At 46.4% G+C, this 13854-nt stretch overlaps 3 protein-coding genes across 3 annotated transcripts; all 3 read left to right on the plus strand.

Annotated features, from left to right (window-relative positions):
• Nucleotides 1–1700: 1700 nt before the first annotated feature.
• On the plus strand, nucleotides 1701–3302 carry N7529_008038 (uncharacterized protein; the record flags this gene model as incomplete). Its single annotated transcript, XM_057243565.1, has 2 exons — nucleotides 1701–2119; nucleotides 2171–3302. 2 exons carry the CDS (start codon nucleotides 1701–1703, stop codon nucleotides 3300–3302), a joined length of 1551 nt encoding a protein of 516 aa, XP_057095103.1.
• A 4245-nt stretch (nucleotides 3303–7547) lies between these two features.
• On the plus strand, nucleotides 7548–7877 carry N7529_008039 (uncharacterized protein; the record flags this gene model as incomplete). The annotated part of the gene is made up of 1 exon (XM_057243566.1): nucleotides 7548–7877. The coding sequence occupies one exon, from the start codon at nucleotides 7548–7550 to the stop codon at nucleotides 7875–7877; it is 330 nt and encodes a 109-aa protein (XP_057095104.1).
• A 1107-nt stretch (nucleotides 7878–8984) lies between these two features.
• Nucleotides 8985–13460, plus strand: N7529_008040 (ABC transporter ATP-binding protein; the record flags this gene model as incomplete). The annotated part of the gene is made up of 11 exons (XM_057243567.1): nucleotides 8985–9134; nucleotides 9206–9286; nucleotides 9335–9450; nucleotides 9505–9559; nucleotides 9612–10213; nucleotides 10267–10873; nucleotides 10948–11518; nucleotides 11587–11759; nucleotides 11809–12338; nucleotides 12409–13375; nucleotides 13434–13460. The coding sequence occupies 11 exons, from the start codon at nucleotides 8985–8987 to the stop codon at nucleotides 13458–13460; spliced, it is 3879 nt and encodes a 1292-aa protein (XP_057095105.1).
• Nucleotides 13461–13854: the final 394 nt, after the last annotated feature.

The following is a 13854-nucleotide window of genomic DNA, read 5'->3' on the forward strand; positions in this document are numbered from 1 at the left end:
ACACGCGGAGAACTTGCGGGATTGTGGTTTTTATTTTCCCTGTAGAGAAAAGGCACTTTTTCAGTCACACCTATTGTGCCACCCGTGGACCAAGATTTAACATTGATACACATCAGTCGTGGTGTGTAGAACAATTCGTCTTTTATGTGCCGAGGTATGGTTTGTTATAGGTCCATCGAAATGAAGGGTGGCATCAAGTGGTCAGACTTCCACGCTAATATGATCCTATCCATGCAGCCGCCAAAACAGGGGTTTTTCTACATATCTACGCATACAAGATAGATCGAAACTAGTTTCACCACTTACACACAGATATTCTTTCTCGAGCCCTTCTTCGAAACAACCAATGCTAAGAAACGCTAAGCTTACTTTAGTATAGTCTATAAAGAGCCCCTATCTACCCCTCCTCCCCTTCTCCCTCTTCCATAAATTTTTACCATTCTACCATAGGGACTTAATAAAGAAACCAATTCTCCACGCTACTCATAGAATAGATTATAGCTCCTGACCTAGCAGAATCTACACTGGGAATAATGCGTGTCATAACCCTAAGTGATAAGCTGACTGCTTCCGAAATAGCTACAGCTACATACTACAGCAAGCGCGTGATCTTCAGAGTCCGGTCTAATCTACGGCTGTTTCGGCACCATGAAAGATCCCTCCATTAGAGCTAGACGACCACGCAGCATTATACTGATAAAACTAGAAGCATTATATGACTACCTACTTGTGAGAAAATTACCAGGTCAGGGGTGATCAGCCTGTCAATCCAGTAGATACGATAGTGGATATGGAATGAATAGATGGAGGAGCGTCAACAATGTAATGTTCTTGTACAGAGACTCATTCTTGCCCTCCACAAATGGGCCCGAGTTAGGGCTCCCTTTTGTGCCCTTGACCAGAGTCATCAAGGGCATATTATCTTTGTTGGTGTCACTAATCCTAATTGCATCTTCTTTGGTGACACTAAATCTGAATCCTTTTCGTTAACGGAACTTCCCCCTTATAGTCGGATCAGTTGCTCCTCAACCTGCATAGTCTCATTACAACCAGCTTCTTTGAGGATTCCATAGCTCTATTCTCCAGCATTACAGGATATAGCTAGAACCGAGATATGTTCTAGGTATGGACAATGCATTATTTCACCGCTAAAGGGGCCTTGATCTGAAGGGATCATGCTCCAGCTTTGCTTATTTAGGCATAATCTAGTAGTATATGACAGCAGAATCGCGATTTAATATTTGAAAATCAACATAGTAACAATTTGACAGTGGTTAGGGTGCGCTATAGTCATTCTCGAAATCGTCTTGACCGATGCACACTAAGTAACTCTTTCCTGGACCCAATGTTAAGGCCTTAGCGTGGGTTGATCATTGACCGGGCCGCATTAAAATGAGGGACACCGTAAAATGCATTTTATGTGGTATTGCATATTTCTAGTAAAACTACACAATGTATACAAGGCTCACGTGGTGAACTATAGAAGCCCGTAGTGGATTCTTTGCAATCTTGCGGAGAGGGCCGGCCCGTGGAAACGCGGGCGGGGTTCCACGGGCTCGACCAACTAATTCTCTTTTCCCCCTTTCTACGATATCTCCGTCCAAGTTGCATCTTCGGTATGTGCACAGCATCCGTCCCCCCAACCCTACCAGGCTCATTAAGCGCGAAATCAGCGACAGCTTCGATCATTGGAATCAATCATGAGTTTTGGTTTTAGCCCAGGTGACATCTTCCTCTTCGCAAATTTTGCGCGGAAGATTATTTCTTCCCTCAAAGAGAACGGCTCCACATTCCAGTTCCAGCAGGCTGAAGAGCAATGTGGAGCTTTTCTTTCTCTCATAGAAGAAATCGAAAAGCTCGATCTTGCCATCGTTCCTGAGTCATTTCGGGAAAAAATATCTGAAAATTCGACAAATATCCAAAGACTTGTCGAGAGGTTCAAAAAGAGCATTGCGCAATATGAAAAGTCGATGGGCAAGGATTCCAGCCGAGGCTCAATTCGCAGTGCTCCAAGAAAGGTCCAATGGGCTCTCCTAGCCGCCGAGGACCTCGAAACGTTCAGGAAGGGTCTCGGAAGTTACGTTCAACTTGCTCAACTAACCATACAGGCAAGCATGCTGTAAGTATTAGTCTAACTTGGTGGCAAAAAGCCTACTAATCTCCCGTGAAGCGCAATTATAGGCAATCGTCCACAGTCACCGTCCATGGCCGTATCACCATCGCATAATCAACTGCGCAATGACGGCTCGTTTTACAGCATTTCTCAAGTGCGATATTCCCCCATAGCTCCTCCTTTTATAGGAGGATATGAATCCTATCGCCAAGTTTATGATTTAACAAATATTGTTTATAAACGACTCCTGACGAGACCGGCTATACAGCTTCCTGGGAGGGTGAATACGCTGCCGGATGACTCAAACGATATTATACTTTCTATGCCATTTGATTCTATGCAAAGAGAAAATGGACCGCCTTCTACATCTCATTCAAGCGAACAGCAATCCACAAATCGACATGATCCTCTTGAGGTCCAAGGAACTAGCGCACTTTATAATGCCCAGCAAAGTTTAGCTGATGACATCGATGAATATCTGACCTCGATGAAGCTTGATAAACTATCCTGGGAGGAAAGAGTACACGTGGAGCAGAACGACCAATTGCATCCATACCCTCCACCTTCTGTCCCTTTGCGACAAAGCACAATGACTCATATGCTAGGACTTGGCAATGTGGTCGACTCACTACAACCGGATCGTAATCAGAGCAGTAGCTCAGATGAGCCTTGGTCTCGATATGACACCAAAGCTAAGGCTAGCAGATTCCCGAGGCTGGATCCGCTGTCCGGTGTAGCTAGTATCTTAGGATTCTACGCATTAGCTGCTGAGCTATCCTTGAATTTGTCAAACATTTTCCGTGATACGAATGGCGAGTGCAAAGAAGTGCGGCTTCTTTCACAGAGGTTAAGACAATACTCGGAACTGCTGAGATCGGCTTTGAGTGTCATCACTGCCATGTCATTCAGTGAGGAACTACGGGCAGCAGGCACCTCAATACTCCATGAGAATGAATGTCTTATGAAAGAAATGGATGCACTTCTGTCTAGATATGCCAGGATCTACAAGTATCAGCTGGTAAAAAAGCTCACATGGAATCTAGTGAAAAGGGATAGTTTGAATATGGTGGAGCAGATAGATTTCCTCAAATCTTCACTCTCACTCATGCTACAGTTGTATCAAGTCCAGATGACTGAAAGTCAAATTCAGATGTCACGCCAGTCTCACCGGCCCGAGAATTTAGCATGAGCGAAGGCGGTAACATTGTGTCCGTTATCAGGCAATTAATATGGAAATGTCAAGTTCCTGTGGCTCTTCGTTGTCACGCTGAGGGAAACCAGCCTACTCTTCTGAAGCCAATTTTACATATGACTCATTTTTATTCGTAGACGAGATGGCGTAATCGAGAATGAAGAATTGAATAACAAAGTTTATCACAAAATGACTAGGCTTAAAAAAAGAAAAGAAGAGTATAGATGGTGACACCAATTTCTGGAAACACTATAACAGCCAAAACTAGCTTCTGTATCACGCCTGTATGGTATCTCTAACTTCTAGAATGTTGATTCTGCAAACGGAGCAAACAAAGATATACTTTGAGAGAGGGAGTCTTGGCGCCACATTGTGGATGGTAAACTGGACGTTGATGAAGGAGAGCCTGGCAGGGCCGGTGGTAGACTGCTGAAGCGAATGCACGTAAGTTGGCGACCTCACAGTTCCTGAGAACTTGGGGGCCCTCTCAAGATTGCGGACGTCAAAGAAAAGCTCGTTGCTGACTGGAACTTCATGAGTTAGTTTCGCTAAGTCATCAACGAAATACGATCTGATACTGTCCTTTCGTGCACTTGAAACTGCCAGCAGCTAGACTCTTTCAAAGTGATAGTGTCAAAGTGGGTTCTCCAGCCCGCGGGACCTCGCTGGCTATCGCATGCTGCGCTTGTTGAGAGAGTTCTGGCTCCATCCGATACAGTTCCTGGAAACTCATCTAATACAGAATACTCGAGGTGGGGTTTCCGCCAATGCAATGCCAGAATGATCATCATCTTAGCGCCGGAAGGTCACCTGATAATGAAGCTGAGCATGAGCCCCTCTTTCAGCTGAGAGTCAGACAACGACCCTTCGTATGTAACCCAAAGAACATAAACAGTGATCTGATTATGACATCGATATCGTTCCCTGGCAACAACCATGGCATTCAGATCGGAGATAACCGTGGCCCGATCACGGCAGAGTTCTATCTGTCTCCAAGTAAGTGGGGACGGGACAAGCTCAAGATCGTGACTAACCACCACTTCCTAAACAAGAGCCATCGGAAACTCCACCCAACCCATTATCAACTGTTCCGTTCGCGCGCGATCCGGACTTTGTCAGTCGCGACACCCTTCTTCATCAGATTTACGAGAAGAGCTCAGTGCCAGGATCGAGAATAGCGCTGGTCGGTCTCGGCGGTGTCGGGTGAGTGCAAAACGACAGGTATATCATTTCTTGCTTATGACTCGAAGGAAATCGCGACTTGCCATCGAATACTCCTATCAAATCCGATCCGAGTCGCCATCGACTTGGGTTTTCTGGGTTCATGCAAGTAATGAAGCCCGGTTTGAACAAAGTTTTCGGGACATTGCAGACCAGGTTAAGATCCCGGGTCGTCAGGATCCTAATTCTAATATATTGCAATTGGTCGAGAGCTGGCTGCGGGATAAGGGGAAAGGAAGATGGGTTTGTATCCTTGATAATGCTGATGACTATGAAATTCTTTGTCCAATTCCGGTAGTCAAAAAGGGAGATCCAATGAAAGAGCCACCGAATGCCTTCACAAAACCCCTTTCTGAATATATCCCAAGGGGCCCGCATGGATCGATCATCATTACGTGTCGGAGCAGAGACGTTGCACTCAAGATGGTCAGTTACAAGGACTTGATTGAGATTGAGCCGATGGAGAAATTTGAGGCACTACAGCTTTTCCAAAGAAAACTTGGACAGCCACAGCAAAGTCAGCAAAGTCAGCAAAGTCAAACATTAGTGGAAGTGCTCGAATTTATGCCGCTTGCAATTGCCCAAGCGGCTAGCTATATTAGAGCCCGAGCCCCTCGCTATTCGGTATCACAATATCTTAAAGACTTCCAAGCGAGTGATCGCGAAGCGATCAAGCTTCTTGAAAAAGAGGCGGCATGTCTTGATAGAGATTGGGAAGCAAAAAACTCAATCCTGGTGACTTGGCAAATATCATTCAATTACATTCAGCGCAAGCAGCCATCTGCTGCAGAACTACTGGCCTTCATGAGCTTTTTCGATCGTCAAGGGATACCAGAGACTCTTGTTCGACCGCATTTAGAGTCTCGTTACAAATCTACTTCAGAGTTTCACAATGACCCTGACGAGGTGACATCATCTGAATCTGATACAGGACCTGAATTCGAAGATGATGTGATGACATTGAGAGACTATTTGCTCGTATCTACTAGCGAGTGCGGTACATTCTTCACAATGCATCGACTGGTGCAACTGACTACGCGCTCATGGCTCAAGTCTCATGGACAAATAAATAGATGGAAGGAAAAATTCATCGGTGTTTTGTACCGCGAATTCCCTACCGGTCAATATGAGAATTGGGGAAAATGTCGGGTGCTATATCCTCACGTTCGTTCGGCAATGTCTCAGCGGCCAGAAAATGAAAGGTCGCTACTAGATTGGGCTACACTCCTTTATAGATGTGCATGGTTTGCATCGGAAATTGGCAATGTCGCAGATGTGAGAAAAATGGCACTCAAATCGAGATTTCAAAGAGCGAAATTCCTGGGTGGCGAAGATGAAGACACGCTCGCAAGCACAGCGATGTTAGCAAGGGCATACTCACTTGAGGGCCGATGGGGAGAAGCGGCGCAACTGGAGGAGCAGATCATGGAGACTCGCATGACGAAGCTGGGTGTAGAACATGCCAAAACGCTGATAAGCATGGCCAGCTTAGCATCGACGTATAGGGAACAGGGCCGATGGGGGAAGCGGAGCAGCTGGAGCTGCAAGTCTTGGAGATTCGCAAGCACAAGCTCGGTGTGGGCCATACTGCTACGCTGATGACCACGGCCAACCTGGCATCAACGTATAAAGAGCAGGGTCGATTGGGTGAGGCGGAGCTGCTTTTTGTGCATGTGATGAAGATTTTCAAAAAAAAGCTTGGGGAAGAGCATCCTGACACGCTAGCAATTATGGCCAACCTGGCATCGACATATGTGAGCCAGGGCCGATTGGCCAAGGCCAAGGAGCTGTTTTTGCAGGTCTCAGAGGTCTTCAAGGCTAAATATGGCCAGGAGCACCCAAACACGCTAAAGAGTATGGGAAATCTGGCGATGACGTACATGAGACAGGGGCAATTTGTTGAGGCTGTGACGCTCTCTGCGCAGATTGTGAGCATCTTCAAACGAAACTTTGGCAAGGATCATCCTCATACGCTCACGAGCATGAACAACCATGCTTTTATATATTCGGAGCAGGGCCGATGGCAAGACGCTGAGAACCTCCACATGCAGGTTATAGAGGCTCGCAAAAGGCAAATTGGCGAAAATCACCCCAACATGCTTAGCAGCATGAGCAACCTGGCGACGATCTATATGCGACAGCACCGATGGGGGAAGCCGAAAAGCTCCATATGCAAGTGGCAGAGGCTCGCAAGATGAAGCTTTGCAAAAATCATCCTGACTTACTGGCAAGTCTGGCGAACTTAGCATCTACTTATAGGAATCAACGCAGATTTGAGGAGGCTGAAAGCCTTAACAAGGAGGTGATGGAGACTCGCAAGACGCTTCTGGGCAATGATCACCCTGATACACTAACGAGCATGGTCAACCTGGCATCAACATACTGGAGCCAAGGTCGATGCGGAGAGGCCGAGAAGCTCTTTGTGCGGGTTATGGAAACTCGCAAGAAAAATTATGGTGAGGATCATCCGTCCACGGTAATGAGTATGACCAATGTTGCTCGTATCTTGAAATGCTCAGGTTTGCATAAAAATGCTCTGGATTTGCTAGAAGTTTGCGTAGCTAAGCAAAAACGAATACTGGGCCCCAGCCATCCCCACACAGTGACCACTTCTGCGACTCTGCTAGATTGGGCGAAAGATGCATAGAAAAACCAAGCTATGAACACAACATAGTGTTTACAATTATCTCGCTCTAATCCATACCATAATTTGTTGGAGAATAAACTACTGTGTAAATATAGAGTAGATAACCGAAGATTACCTTTCTGGATCTTTCACAAATTGGCCCAAGACGACTGTTCGATTCGGTGGCTAACGGTTGTGGAAAGAGCTTTCTGAGCACGACGAAACGCCCGGATTCCGATTGAAAATTGTAGAGTAAGCCACGTGTTTTCGCGGCGTGTGACTTGTCTATATACGAGATTTGCTTAACCAAAAAGAAGAAGAGACTTGACCTAATCTATCGGGCTACCCTACCTAACTTTGCCGAGCAGTTGACCGTGCCGTTAGTCAACTGTATCATGAAAGCATGTCCTGAGTTTATGAAGAGCGATATGGCCACCTCCAGCGTGTCACTAGGTTTAGCCCCGGCGACACTGGCCGTGCTCGGGTCCAACATTGACCAAATCTCTCTCCTGCCGGCGGTCGGGAAATGTGCATTTCTCGCGATCATGCTAGCCGCCGGCTCACCTGCTGTTGCCCCTTTGCGACCGGTTGAACGTCGCAACCCGCTTGAGGCTCTTGAACTTTCTGAAGACGACCATGATGGGCTTATGCCTACTTTGTTCTCGTCACACTTGATTGCGATAATTGATTATGGCTTTGTTTTGGCGACTAGCTATGAGTTATAGTTCTATAAAATACTGGCGTTTGCACCGGGCGACCCATATTTCCTACTCGCCAGGTCGTTCTTCGGACCGGTTGCTCATCTGTGGGCGGCATTTGGGTTGCTACTTCGAACTCGCCGAATTGATCATGTTTCGGGTGGCAAATTCTTGTACAGCCCTTTGAGTCAAATGGATGAAATGATGGGATTTGATGGTGATCGCAGAAATCACAATAAGGTTTTTAAACGGCAACCTTTTCCACGGCCGGCTTACTTGGCTCATTGTGGGCTACTCGAACGAAAACCTGCCACCGAAAGTCAAACTCAAGGTCGAGAACATTCATATTGTGATATAAGATTGGATTTTAGCTGCTATGACATCCTGTCATGCTATCCTGGGTACGCTTGTATTCTCTAGCATGTTGCTTATTTCACTCTATGATTGCGGTACTTGTTTGTCGGAATATACTCATATTTGAGCTTGCCAAACTGAAGGTACTATATAATATGGAGAAGAAATAGACACCTTTGCATTCGAGTAAAGTGCAGAGTTATCAGAGTTATCATGAACTTGTGACTGTTATACCACGCTCTAACTTGACGATGGATGTTGCGTGAGTTTCTACCAGTGAACAAATTAACAAGTTGTACCAAACTCGCAAGGTAATGTGAACTTTGTAATTGCATCTTCCACGTCAAAACATTAAGATTTCAATCTATGATCCGTTACATCCGCCGAGGGGAAAAACCCTAAGTGAATCCACGGGAACACAAGTCGTTACATCATTGCAAACATTTACTCAATTTGGTTCTTCCGACGTCGTAGCGCACCATTTTACCTAATCAGACTTAATTAGAATTAGCTAGACTGAGCCAAACCTAGGCCCTTCGTTTAGTCTATGACTCTCGTGTTGGCATTAGGCTGCAGAGGGCCCGAGCCAATTAGTTGACCTGTAATATCTGTCATCTGCGGGCCTCCAATGTTTCAGCCTATGTATCCTTTCTTTAATAGTTATTTTTTCTATATATACTTCTCTATCAAAGGTGTTTTCTATCATCCCCCTTTTAATGTCAGGTCTCGCAATGACGACAGAAAGTCTGTAGCATTGTTGAGCCTACAGATCGCAAAGCAATGACCTCGTCTTCTTCCCCGACCGGGGAAATACAAGAAACCACTCTCCACCAAGAAACGAAGATCGCCAACCAACCTGATGAATCCAGCATCTCCCTTGACAAAGGAAAGGAGATTACAACTAAGCCAGCGTCTCTCTCCAGCTATTTGGTAATACAATACTTTTCTTCTTCTATGTACAGCTTGTGGGTTTTTTTGTCAGAGCACTGACATTCCTTCAGAGAATTCTCTCTTATGGCTCTCGACATGGAGGAGTTTTCGCCATGATCGTGGGAATGCTATGTGCCATGGGCTCAGGAATCGTATGGAGGCTTAATCCAGTCAATCAGGTCAACTTCTAACTTCTCCAGGCACTTCCTTTGATGAACATTGTTTTCGGCAAGATTGTCGGTGATTTCAACTCGTATGCCTTACCAGACACGAGTTTTAATGAGCAGACGTTCAAAGCATCTGTCAACAAAAGCAGGTTCGGCCCTACTTCGTCTCTCTCACTCCTCATTCCCGGCTGACTGAGGCTTAGTTTGTACATCGTGTACTTGTTTATCGGCAAGTTCGCGCTTACTTATATTGCCATGGTTGGTTTTAAATCGAAACAAGATCGGCGAGACTTAGCTCACCATTCATCAGATATGCTTCCGAATTGTCAGTCTCTATGCATCGGCAGCCTTGCGACTCGAATATACTCAGTCGCTATTCTCGATGCCTATCAGCAAATTAGACGAGATATCCGTGGGTTCCGTGAGTAACGCCATCACGGCGCAGTCGAACACGATCCAACAGAGTGTTTCAGATCGCCTTGCTATTCTATTCCAATCACTGGCCCTGCTGGTCGCCGCATACGCCATCGCATTCCGCTACTCGTGGGCCTTAACACTCGTTGTGAGCTCGGCGATTCTTTTTGTCGTGTTGTGTTTCTGTCTCACGGTCCCTTTCCTGATCAAGGGCCAGCAACATATTGACGAAGCTGATAATAAACATGCCTCGATCGCCGCAGATGCGTTTAGTTCTATCCGTACGGTGTTCTCGTTGGGCGCAGAGGCTCCTCTCACCAAAAAGCACTCGCAGTGGATTGACGAAGCCCGTAAACGTGGACTGAAGATGTCACTGGTGACAGGAACTCATCTTGCAACGTTGTTTTTCGCCATGTATGTCAGTTTTGCGCTGGCATTCTGGTTTGGATTGAAGTTGTATCGGGAAGGCCATATTGCGAACATCAATACTGTGATTACGTATGGTTTTTTTAACTGAAAGTTGCTGGTCGCATTTACTCACATCTGTTTAGGGTCTTCTTTTCAGTACTATTGGTCGTGACGGTGATGGGAGGTATTGCTGCGCCACTAATGGCGATTTCCAAAGCGATCAGTGCCTCGGGCGCATTCTTCGGAGTGATAGATTCAGAGCCAGCCTCGCTGGGTGGTCTCCGTGACCCCGAAGTCACCAGTCAAGCGGATATCATCTTTGAAAACATCAAGTTCGCGTATCCAACTCGTCCTGACACGCAGGTTTTGAAGGGGTTCAGCGCAAGCTTCCCACGGGGCAAGACCACAGCACTCGTCGGACCTTCAGGTTCAGGGAAAAGCACCATAGTAGCTTTAATTGAGAGATGGTATCGGATTGAAGCAATCTCTGATGGCGCCGATGATTCAACTAGTGGAAGAGTACTCGTTGATGGTCATAATATCAACGACTTGGACGTCAAGTGGTGGAGATCGCAAGTCGGGCTAGTCCAGCAAGAGCCGTTTCTCTTCAATGATTCCATCTACCAAAATGTGGCCTTTGGGTTGATAGGATCCAAGTGGGAGAACGAGACCGAATCTGTAAAGTTGGAACTCGTTACTGCAGCTTGCAGGGAAGCATATGCCGATGAATTCATAGAGAGACTACCCGAGGTTTGTCATTGAATTCTCCGCATTTCGAAGACCTGATGGTTTCAAGAGCTAATAAATAATCTTAAACTGAGCAGGGCTATTCCACAAAGGTCGGCGAAGGTGGTATCACCTTGAGTGGAGGACAACGGCAAAGACTCGCCATCGCCCGAAGCATCGTCGGGCAGCCTCCAATTCTCGTCCTTGACGAAGCAACAAGCTCTATTGATGTGCGCGGTGAAAAGGTCGTACAGGCGGCGCTAGACCGAGTGTCTAAGGACAGAACTACAATCATGATTGCTCATCGCTTGTCGACGGTCCGCAAAGCAGATAATATCGTTGTAATGCAGGATGGGACTTGCGTGGAACAAGGGTCTCATCAAGAGCTCATGCTACAGGGCGCAGTGTATCACAGCTTGGTGAACGCACAGCAGCTGGAGCCATTAGATGCCTCCACGGAGAGTGGGACAGAAGAGTTGCTCATTTCCCAGAAAGAAGAAATCCGCCCGCATGACTATCCAGTTGGCGAAGAAAAAGAGGAAGAAGCGCAAGTTGCGAAGAAAGCTAAAAGCATGGGACTCATGAGGAGCTTGGGAATTATTTTCTACGAGCATCGCAGTCACTGGATTCTCTATGTCTTGACTATCGCGTCTGCGATTGGAGCTGGATGTAAGTGCCCAACCAACACTTGATCGATGAATTAGCACCGGAGCCACAAACTAATGCAATCCTCAAAGCTGGTTACGCATTGCAAAGTTGGCTCTTCGCCCAGTTGATACAGGTGTTTCAGTTTACAGGCCAGAAACTGGTTGATCAAGCTAATTTCTGGGCCTTGATGTTTTTTGTCCTAGCCATTGCTATGTCTACCTTCTACTTTCTACTGGGGACCTCTGCCAATACAATGTCCATGGTATGTCGGCATATACCCGTCTCACCTTATCTCTTCTAACAAACATCAGTATATTGGATCCAGCTACCGTAAAGATTATTTTGCAAATACCCTCAAAAGGCCGGTATCATTCTACGATTGTGAAGAAAACTCATCTGGTACTTTGATCTCACGGCTTTCCCTGGACCCAAAACAGATTCAAGATCTGTTAGGCCCGATGGGGGTGTTCCCACTTATTTCGATTTTTAATGTTGCCGGATGTGTGGCGATCTCATTCTCGTTTGGCTGGAAACTTGCAGCGGTCACATTTTTCGGAGCGATGCCCTTCATTTTGCTTGCGGCTTTTATGCGAATTCGTTATGAGACGCATTTTGAATCTATGAACGCCGAAGTCTACGCGGATAGCTCCAAATTTGCGACGGAGGCTATCAGGGCATTCCGTACTGTCTCCGCTCTTACGATGGAGAGCACCATTATCGAAAGATATTCGACTTTGCTGAAAGAGCAAAGAACCAAGGCATTCCGGAAGTCATGGTATGCGACCTTGATATTCGCGTTTTCTGACAGTGTTGAACTTTGTGCCATGGCCCTCACGTTTTGGTAAGTTGGGCCTACCTATTCACATATAGACATATCGCTTTCAGCCAAGACTGACAATTCCCATCAACAGGTATGGTGGACAACTCTTGGCATCCCGCGAATATGGCCCCGTGGCATTCTTCGTTGTTTATATTGCGATTATCCAAGGTGGCCAGGCGGCGGGTCAATTCCTCTCCTTCGGTCCCAACGTAGCACAGGCCAAGGCATCCGCAAATCGAATTCTTTCCGCACGAAAACCCTCCCAGGGTCAGCTTGAGAGCCCGTCCGCCGAGCCCATGCCGCAAGACCTACGTCCATCAGTCGAGCTCTGCGATGTCTCGTTCAGTTATCAGTCTCGCAACGTGTCCACCTTTTCCGATCTTAACATTTCCATTGAAAGCGGCCAATTTGTCGCATTTGTCGGCCCCTCAGGCTGCGGAAAGTCAACAGTAATATCGCTTCTTGAAAGATTCTATGACCCCACCAGCGGGAAGATCCTCTTCGGTGGCCGAGACATATCCTCCATCCAACGGGCATCCTATCGAAAGGCATTGTCCCTGGTGGCACAGGAACCCAAGTTATTCGAGGGAACCATCCGAGACAACTTACTTCTCGGTATTGAAGATAACGAAGATCTGCAGACAGAAGAACGCATGATCCAAGCATGCAAAGACGCTGAGATCCATGATTTCATTAGCTCTCTCCCGGAGGGCTACCTTACTGGACTCGGTGTCAATGCCCAAACTTCCCTCAGTGGCGGCCAGAAGCAGCGTCTTTGTATTGCCCGGGCGCTGATCCGGAAACCGCTACTCCTGCTACTGGACGAAGCCACATCCAGTCTTGACTCTCAATCCGAGAAACTCGTCCAAGAGGCCATGGAGCGGCTGGCTGGTAAGAAGAGTATGACTATTATTGCTGTTGCGCACCGTCTGGCGACGATCCAGAAAGCGGATGTGATTTTCGTCTTTGGCGAGGGCGCGCGAGGTCAAGGGTCTAAGATTCTTGAAAAGGGCTCACATCACGAATTGCTGCGCAGAAAGGGCCCTTATTGGCAGATGGTGCGTATACTACATATCCCTGGGACTCAGCGGTACACCCTTGCTAATTATATTTCAGTGTCAAGCACAAGCCCTAGATCAGTAGGGCATTCCTCTCTCCTCAAACAACATTCCACTCATTCATTCCGCTCTATGTAAATTATCTGGCGACATATATCTGTGATGGGATTCAGATCACTCTCCTAAATGTTTACTCAACCTATCTCCACTGAACTTAATATATATATATATCTTTCAATGCTCCGTTGGAACTTGCATCAAGGCCCTTGAAGGGTGATTGGTGGTATAAGAACCGTTTGCACACCAAAATTACATGAATAAATTCAAATATCTTAAGAAACTTATACAAGTTGCAGCAGAAACCTTCTGTGGAAAATATATATTTTGTTTCATTTTTATGAATTTAATACAAGCAAAATCTTTACAAAATTCTACATTCAATTTGTATAAAAAGCCGAACAACAGTGTGCTGCGCAGCG

Source organism: Penicillium soppii, assembly GCF_028829465.1.
Source record: "Penicillium soppii strain IBT 18220 chromosome Unknown utg000006l, whole genome shotgun sequence".
Taxonomy (NCBI): Eukaryota; Fungi; Ascomycota; class Eurotiomycetes; order Eurotiales; family Aspergillaceae; genus Penicillium; species Penicillium soppii.